This window comes from Myotis nattereri (genome assembly GCF_964212035.1).
Source record: "Myotis nattereri genome assembly, chromosome: 5".
Taxonomy (NCBI): Eukaryota; Metazoa; Chordata; class Mammalia; order Chiroptera; family Vespertilionidae; genus Myotis; species Myotis nattereri.
This window is the reverse complement of record NC_138080.1, coordinates 23,814,563-23,823,698: the sequence shown is the minus strand read 5'-3', so window position 1 is coordinate 23,823,698 and position 9,136 is coordinate 23,814,563. Positions and strand designations below refer to the sequence as shown.

At 38.6% G+C, this 9,136-nt stretch overlaps 1 protein-coding gene across 1 annotated transcript; it reads right to left on the bottom strand.

The window, feature by feature from the left end:
* Positions 1-7,730: 7,730 nt before the first annotated feature.
* LOC308520155 (olfactory receptor 7A10-like) lies at positions 7,731-8,720 on the bottom strand (the record flags this gene model as incomplete). The annotated part of the gene is made up of 1 exon (XM_081092698.1): positions 7,731-8,720. One exon carries the CDS (start codon positions 8,718-8,720, stop codon positions 7,731-7,733), a length of 990 nt encoding a protein of 329 aa, XP_080948824.1.
* Positions 8,721-9,136: the final 416 nt, after the last annotated feature.

Below are 9,136 nucleotides of genomic sequence, written 5' to 3'. Positions count from 1 at the left end.
CAAGATGGTGTGGCCTCTGCAGCAGAGCTGGCTGCCCCGGGAAAGATTGCAGCAGTAGCAGAGGCTGCCTGGCAAGGGGAGCCTGGACTGCCAACCCCCAAAGTCCTGTGGAATATAACTTTCCCTCGCTCACACATACACACATACCCCACACGTCCACACACTCCCCTTTTACTCCCTCACTCACACTCTCTCCCTCACTGCCATCCTGTCCGCAGCCATCTTGGATTCTTCCCTTTTGCCCATTTTTTAATTGGATTGTATTCATTTTGTTAAGCTGCATATGTTCCTCATATATTTTGGATATTAACCCCTTATCAGATGTATCATTGCCAAATATGTTCCCCATAGAGTAAGCTCCCTTTCCATTTTGTTGATGGTTTCTTTTACTGTCTAGTAGCTTTTTGTTTTGACCTAGGAGTTGTTCTGAATTCTGCCCATCTCCTTATGAGTCTATAGTCAGCTGTGAGTTTCTACATGTATTTCTAAGGCTTATTCATGATGTTGTGTGTGACCATGATACTCTTCTCCCTTGAAGCAATATCTGATCAGTTTATCCTGTTTCTATACCAGGCTTCCATATTATATTTTTAAGGGAGGAAAAAAGAGCACCGGATGTGAATTGCTTTGGTTTACTTCTACTTTTCCTATATTCATGAGAATTTGCTTTTTGTTCAGGTAGAAGAGATACCTCATGCCATTTCTCAGTATGACTCAGCTATCTCAGCTCTACATCCTAGGTTTTTTACCTTCTAAATAATTTATTGAAGTAGAATTACATACTATAAACTGAACATGATTGAAATGTACAATTTGATGAATACAAGCCATACAAAAATTACAGTCCATACCGCATGTTTCAATTTGAGTATAAGTCAAGAAAGTGCACAATAAACTTTAATGGCTTCTTAATGTAATTATTAAATAGACTAGAGACCATAGTCTTCATGGTGCACATCTAATCATTAAAGAGTGGATATGATGTCTATGTGTAAGGGTCTTTATTCATTGGGGTGAAAAATTACCTGGAAAGTTTTATGCACTTTTTCTTAATTATTTTCCTATTTAGGCTGAAAATCTTTCAATGTGCTCCCTACAAATGTGACTCCTAGTGCTCCAAGTTAAATATTTCCCCTTTTCTAAAGTTTTCCAAATCTACCAAAGAGACAGTGAGTGAACAATCTCCATATCATACAATATATGTCTGAATGAAGTTTATCTAACACATATTTTCCCCATGAGTCACATCACAGCTTTCTTGCACTTAGAGACTCTAGACAGGTTTCAGTGCTATATGTGGGGGCCAATACCAACAGTGAAATCACCAACAAGAAGAACAAAACTGTGAAACATGTGGGACTACATAGACTATGAAAACTACACATTATGGTATCAGAGCTGAAACAAGAAGGCAGAGTCTTGCCTTGTTGGATTTCAGATAAGAAGTGGCCAGTAAGCAATTCAGATCATTCTCTTCTCTGTGCACGTCTGAGAATGACCACGGAGTTCTCACCAGTATTGATTTTGGGTTAAAAATAAATGTTTGCAGGTAGGTGAGTTCTCAAATATCGAATCTGTGAATATGACAGTACAAATGCACATGCACATGCACACACACAAATGTACAGAATTTCAAGTGTGTGTGTGTGTATGTGTGTGTGTGTGTGTGTGTGTCCATGACTCAACATAAGCAACAATGACAGGAATAGTAGGAAGCCAGTGGGGCTAGAGAAAATAGTGAGGGGACAGTGGGAGAAGATGATGTCAGGGAGGGAAAGGGCAGAACTTGTAGAGCCTTTTGGGTCACAAGCAGGCCTTTGACTTTTCTTTTGAGTGTGGTGGGAGCAGAGGTTGTCCTCTGGTCACTGTTGTGGGAACAGCCTGTGTGTGTGTGTCGCGGGGGGTGGGGAAGGGGGACGGAGTGGAGTGGAGCTGAAAGGTCAGGGAAGAAGTGACTGAACTGTTCTAAGTAGAAGACAATGGGGCTTGTCCAGGGTAAGGCCATGGAGGAGGTGAAAAGTGGGTGGGTTCTGGATGGAGTTTGAAGTAGAACCCTCAGGGTTTGCTGATTCTGGGGTTTGGGGATGGGAGGAGAGCCAAAGAGATAGACATATAGATGACTCTAGGGTTTTCACTTGAGCACCTGGGCCACTAGAAAAAACACTGAGGCCCACTGAGGCAGAGGGAGGTGCCCAGTTCCACATGGGTCCACAGTGGCTTCATCCTCAGCCAAGTCCTGGCGCTGATGTGAGAGCTCTGGTGGTTTGGATATCATGAGGGGCAGAGCCTGCTCAAAACCAGGCACCTTCTCTCATTGCCTCTCAAGTCCACATCCCAGTGCTCCCCCTCTGGCTCTGTTCTCTTCCTTTTAGTCTTGTTTCCAGAAGTACTGCTCCCTGGAGACTCAGACCATGTGCTTCTGACTTTTTTGTGTTGAAAATATATGGCAAGAGCAGCCATGAAAGCAGAGAGCACCAAACTGAGGAGGGTACCCACATAGCATCTAGCTGTGAAAAGCAGTGGGGTGCTGTCTGCCAGGGAGTGGAAGCTGAAAGTTTGGGCACCCTCTTAAAGGGACAATGCACAACATTTCTCTGTGGAGCCACACACCTTGTGCTCTGGCAGAGGGAAGGTGAAGAGAACTGGAGCTGTGAGAGCAGAATCCAGGACTGGGGACTTGTGGGGTGGAGCTTAGAAGGCAGACACCCCAAGTTTCCTGGGCTCAGTCATTTCCTCATACAGGGGAGGACATCTTTCCCGCATAGACATCTGCCTTGTCTGGGGGAAGACAGTCAACACACCCTATTGGAAAGCGCCTTTCCCTGAGGCCACTTAAGAGATTAAAAGTAACAATTAGCCTTCAAGCAAAAGCACCTGCCCCACCTGTTGAAAAAACTCTTGTCACACCTGAGGACAATTTCCTGGAGGCAATTGAAGTCAGAATCCTATTAGTCTGTAGACAGAGGTGGTCTCTGGATGCTTTGAGTCTTTGCCTGATCCAATTAGTCAGAAACAGCCTTTAACACTGTCCTGCACTAGAGATTGAGAGGTGTAGAGGGTCTACCTAAAACATAATCACAAACCCAAACAGACAAACAAAATGAGGAAATAAAGAAACAACCTCCAAATGAAAGAACTAGTGAATTCTCCAGAAGAAGAGATAAATGAACCAGAGATAAGAAATTTATCTGAAACAGGGTTCTGATGTTAAAAATGCTCAACAGTATGAAAAATGATATAGTAGCTATGAAAAAAGAGCAGTCTGAGATAAAGAATGATATAACGCAAAGAAAGAACACATTGGAAGAAATACGCAGCAGATTAGGGGAAGCTGAGGATCAAATCAGTAAATTAGAAGACAGAGTTGAAAATATCACTCAGTTAGAGCTGTGGGACAATGTGCAACGTAACAATATTAGAATAGCAGGTGTGCCAGAAGAGGTAGAAAGGGAGAAAAGAATAGAGAAAGTGTTTAAAGAAATAATGGTAGAAGACTTCCCAACCTGGTAAAGGAAAAATCACACAAGTTTAGAAGGCACAGAAAACCCCAAACAAGAAGTACCCAAACAGACCCATGCCAAGACACATCATTATTAAAATGCCAAAAATTAAAGACAAAGAGAGAATCTTAAAGTCAGCAAGAGAAAATAAAATTGTTACCTACAAAGGAGTTCCCATAAGGTAACACCTGATTTCTCATCAGAAACTCTACAGGCCAGAAGGGAATGGCATGAAGTACTCAAGGTAATGGAAAGCAGGGATCTGAGACCAAGATTACTATATCCAGCAAGACTATGATTCAAAATAAAGGGCTTCCCAGACCAAAAAATATAAAAATAAATTAAAAGGCTAAAGGAGTTCATCACCACTAAGCCAGCATTACAAGAAATGTTGAAGGGATTGCTGAGAAGAAGAAACAGAGAGAGAAACCTAGCCGTACAGAATTAAAATGGCTATCAATAAGTACCTCTCAATAATAACCCTAAATGTAAATGGATTAAATGCTCCAATCAAAAGGTGTAGGGTAGCTTAATGGATACAAAAACATGATCCAACTATATGCTGTCTACAAGAGAATGATTTCAGAACAAAAGACACACACAGGATGAAAGTGAAGGGATGGAATAACCCAGTTGGGGAAAGATAAATATCATATGTGGAGTATAATGAACAACATAAACTGATGAACAAAAAATAGATCCAGAAGGAAAAATATATGTAATAGAATATAATAGAAGTAATCTTGTTATTTTCAGATTTTTAATATTTCCTACAACTTTTGTGATATCATACTATGTTAATATAGTTTTGGTAATATTATTATACTTAAAATTCTCTTATTCTTGAAATATTAATGTTTATTGCATGTAATATTAATACATGTAAGATTATTTTTCTTGAATAATTGGTCTTTATTGCATGTAATATTATCATATTTAAAATTGGTTTTCTTGAGATATTAATGTTCATTACATGTAACATTATTATATTTAAAATCATTTCTCTTGGAAAAAAACAAACTGAAAATAAAACATCTCAGCAAAGTGGGATTAGAGGGATCATACCTCAACATAATAAAGGCCATATATGAAAAATCTATAGCCAACATCATACTCAATGGACAGAAACTAAAACCACTTCCCCTAGAACACGAACAAGACAGGGATGCCTGTTTTACTACTCTTATTCAACATAATGTTGAAAGTCCTAGCAACAGCAATAAGACAAGAAGAAAACATAAAAGGCATCCAAACTGGAAAGGGGGAAGTAAAATTCTCATTATTTGCAGATGACATGATATTGCAAGTAGAAAACCCGAAAGACCACCAAAAATCAACAAGGTTTAATAAAATGAATTTGGCAATGTAGCAGGATACTAAATTAACACCCAGTAATTCATGCCATTTTTACATATCAAAAATAAATTGTCAGAAAAATAAACTAAACAAACAATCCCATTTACTGTAGCAGCAAAAAAATTAAGATAGGAATAAACCAAGGAGATAAAACACACATACTTGGAAAACTACAAAAAAGAGATAGAGGAAGATATAAACAAGAGGAAGAACATACTGTGTTCATGGATGGGTAGAATAAAAATTATTAACATTCCATACTACCCAAAGCAATCTATAGATTCAATGCAATCCCTATTAAAATACCAATGGCATATTTCACAGACTTAGAAAAAATACTCCAAAAATTTATATGGAACCAAAAAAGACCCCAAATAGCCGCAGCAATCTTAACAAAGAAGACCAAAGTTGGAGGAATCGCAGTACCAGATATCAAGTTATACTACAAAGCCACTATAATAAAAACAGCATGGTACTGGGACAAGAACAGACATATAAATCAATGGAACAGAACAGAGCACCCAGAAATCGACCCAAGCCATTATGCTCAATTAATATTTGACAAAGGAGGCATGAGTATACAATGGAGTCAAAACAGTCTCTTCAATAAATTTTTTTGAGAAAATTGGACAGATACATGCCAAAAAATAACACTAGACCACCAACTTAAACCATACACAAAAATAAACTCAAAATGGATAAAAGACTAAATGTAACATGTGAAACCATAAATCTTAGAAGAAACCATAGGCAGCAAAATCTCTCATAGCAATATGTTTATGGATATATCTTTTAGGCCGGGCAAAGGAAACTAAGAAGAAAATAAACAAATGGGACTACATCAAAATGAAAAGCTTCTGCACAGCAAAAGAAACCATCACAAAATGAAAAGGGAGCCCACTGTAAGGGAGAACATATTTGGCAGTGACACATCTGATAAAGGGTTAGTATCCAAATATATAAGGGATTCATACATGTTAACAAAAGGAAGACAAACAATCCAATTTAAAAATGGCCAAAGGACCTAAATAGACCCTTCCCCAAAGTGGACATACAGATAGTCAAGAGACATATGAAAAAATGCTCAAAGTCACTAATCATCCAAGGGATGGAAATTAAAATGATAATGTGGTACCATGTCATACCTGTCAGAATGGTATCTGTAAATCAACTAATGACAAGTGCTGGCGAGGATGTGGAGAAAAGTGAACCCTAGTACACTGCTGGTGGGAATGCAGACTGGTGCAGCCATTATGGAAAACAGTATGGAGTTTCCTTAAAAAATTAAATGTGGAACTGTTACTTGACCCAGTGACCTCTCTTCTAGGAATATATCCTAAGACACCAGAAACACCAATAAGAAAGAATGTATGCACCCCTTTGTTCATAGCAGTACAATTTACAATAGCTAAGGTCTGAATACAGTCCAAGTACCCATCAGTCAATGAGTGAATAAAAAGCTGTGATACATTTGTACCGTGGAATACTATGCAGCAGTGAAAAAGAAGGATCCCTTACCCTTTGATACATCATTGGAGGGACCTGAAGAGTATTATGCTAAGCGAAATAAGCCAGTCAGAGAAAGACAAGTAACACATGATCTCACTCATATGTGCAATCTAATGAACAAATTAACTGATGAACAAAATAGATCCAGAGATGTAGAAGTATGGGACAGATTGCTCAATCTCAGAGGTAAGGTAGGTGAGTGGGAAGAGATTAACTAAGGAACTTGTATGCATATATGTATAACTCATGGACACAGACAATAGGGAGGTGAAGGCCTGGGGCGGGAGGTGAGGGCAGTTCAGGCTATAAGGATCAACTGGAGAAAAAAGGGCATGTATATAATACTTTCAACAATAAAGTTTTTTTTAAAAAATGAAAAAAAATCCCATGATAATGCGATTTCTCTCTTCAGTCATTCTTTAATAGTTAAAAATGAATAAAATCTTGTGCATAATAGGGAGAATTAGTAGATGCAGCTGATAATGATCATTCACCATCCCCTTCATGCTTTAGAAGGGGAGAATCTGTATTATTTAATAAAAAGAGTCACATTACAGACAGCTCTGAAAGTTTTCAAACAGAAACATAAAGATAATTCAATAAAACATAGAAAAACACCAACCAATTTTCCATTATATGTATAAACCCCCTTACAAATAGGCATCATTCCTCCATACTCCAATAAAAAGATGTACAGCATGAAGAATAAATATTTTCATAGTAATACAGTGTGTGATTTAAAAATTTGTATTGAAATTCATCTGTGATTTTAAGGCGTTAATAAGTCAACCTATTTATTAAAATTTGTCTTTCAGTGAAGAGTCCTCTTGGAGACACTAAAAGAAAAAAAACAACAGAATCTTAACAAGGAGAATAAAACTCAGGGACCCGCTATTAACCACACTTTTATGTTAGAGTCTACATTATCAGAAGAGCAGTTAAGATCGTATATACCAAAAAATGTCAGTCATAACAGTGAAAAACACAAGTCTCAGATTTTCCTCTCTTTTAAAATTGTATAAAATTGCCTTGGTCATTAAGAGTATTTTTTTTTCCATAGGAATAGTGCAATTCAGGATGATTATTTTAGTAAAAAAAATATGTATATTTGTTAAGATATATGTAATTTGAGAAATATCCATGTTGTCTCATTAGGTAAATGAAATTTTCCAAATATATCTGATCCATGATGGAAATAAATTTAAGAAAGGAGAAAAACAACAAAGAGAAGAATTGCTGAATATCTAAGAAAGCAGAGAGCTTAATTGAGTTACATAAATTAAATAGAGAAGATGAGGTCAAAGAAATAGAAATTCCAGGAAATAAAAGGAAAGAGCAAGTTCTACTTCCATAGTCTGACAATCATCACACTGTCTGACTCTGCAAACATGGGCACATCTGCAGTCTTAGGACAACTGACCAGTTTGTAGTTTCCTTCACAAAGAATGTTTTCAGAGCCTGCTTGATGTCTTTGTTCCTGACACTGTAGATGAAGGGGTTCAGCATGGGTGTGACCACGGTATACATCACTGAGGCTATGGCACCTGAGTGTGAGCTGTGGGTAGCAGCAGAGCTGAGGTACACTCCTAGGATCGTACCATAAAATAAGGAGACAATTGAGAGATGAGACGCACAAGTAGAAAATGCTTTGTACTTCCCCTGAGCTGATGACATTCCATGTATGCAGGACACTATCTTAGAATATGAGTAAAGGATCCCAGCGAAAGGACCACCAACAAGCAGGACAGCTGCAAAATACATCACCATGTTATTAAGAAAGGTGTCAGAACAGGCAAGTTTGATCAACTGATTGAGTTCACAGAAAAAGTGAGGGATTTCCACGTCTATGCAGAAGGACAGTCGTAATGCCATTAAGCATTGTAGGAAAGAATGCAGGACACTCAGGATCCAGCATATCAGCACCAGCAGTCCACAGAGCCGAGGGTTCATGATGACTGTGTAGTGCAGCGGGTGGCAGATGGCCACAAACCGGTCATAGGCCATCACAGTCAGGATAAAGTTGTCCAACCCAGCAAAAAGTATGAAAAAATATATCTGGGTGATGCAGCCCTCATAGGTGATGACTTTGCTCTGTGTCTGGATGTTCCACAGCATTTTTGGGACGGTGGCGGAGGTGAAACAGATGTCTACCAAGGACAGGTTGGAGAGGAAGAAGTACATGGGTGTGTGGAGGTGGGAGTCTGAGCTGACGGCCAGGATGATGAGCAGGTTTCCCAACACAGTGACCAGGTACATGGAGAGGAAAAGCCCAAATATGAGGGGCTGCAGTGCTGGTTCCTCTGAAAGTCCCAGAAGAATCAATTTTGAAATTTGTGTAAAATTCACTGGTTCCATGTGTTGGAGGTGACTACCAAGAAAGATTAAAATAACATGAATAAATTTCGCACAGTGTTGCATTGCTCACATACTTGAAATGCTACAATTCATATTTTGTAGACCAGACACTAATTTTGTTATTTTGGTATATATTCCCCTGTTGGGACTATACAGTGACCCTCCTGATATGGAGTGTTTGTCCCAATCACCTGTACATCTGAGGGGATCAGGTATTCAACAGTTTTATTCAGAATTTCTTCAAATTGAGTGCTGACCATGTTTAGGCACTGTCTAGGTTGTGAGAATAGGGTGCTGAAGAACAAAAGTCTCTACAATCCAATGAGGGAATGAATGTAGAAGGAACAATAAAATGATAAATTACTTTAGATGGTGGCAGTGGTATGAAGAGAAGGAAAGTATGTCTAAAGGAGAGA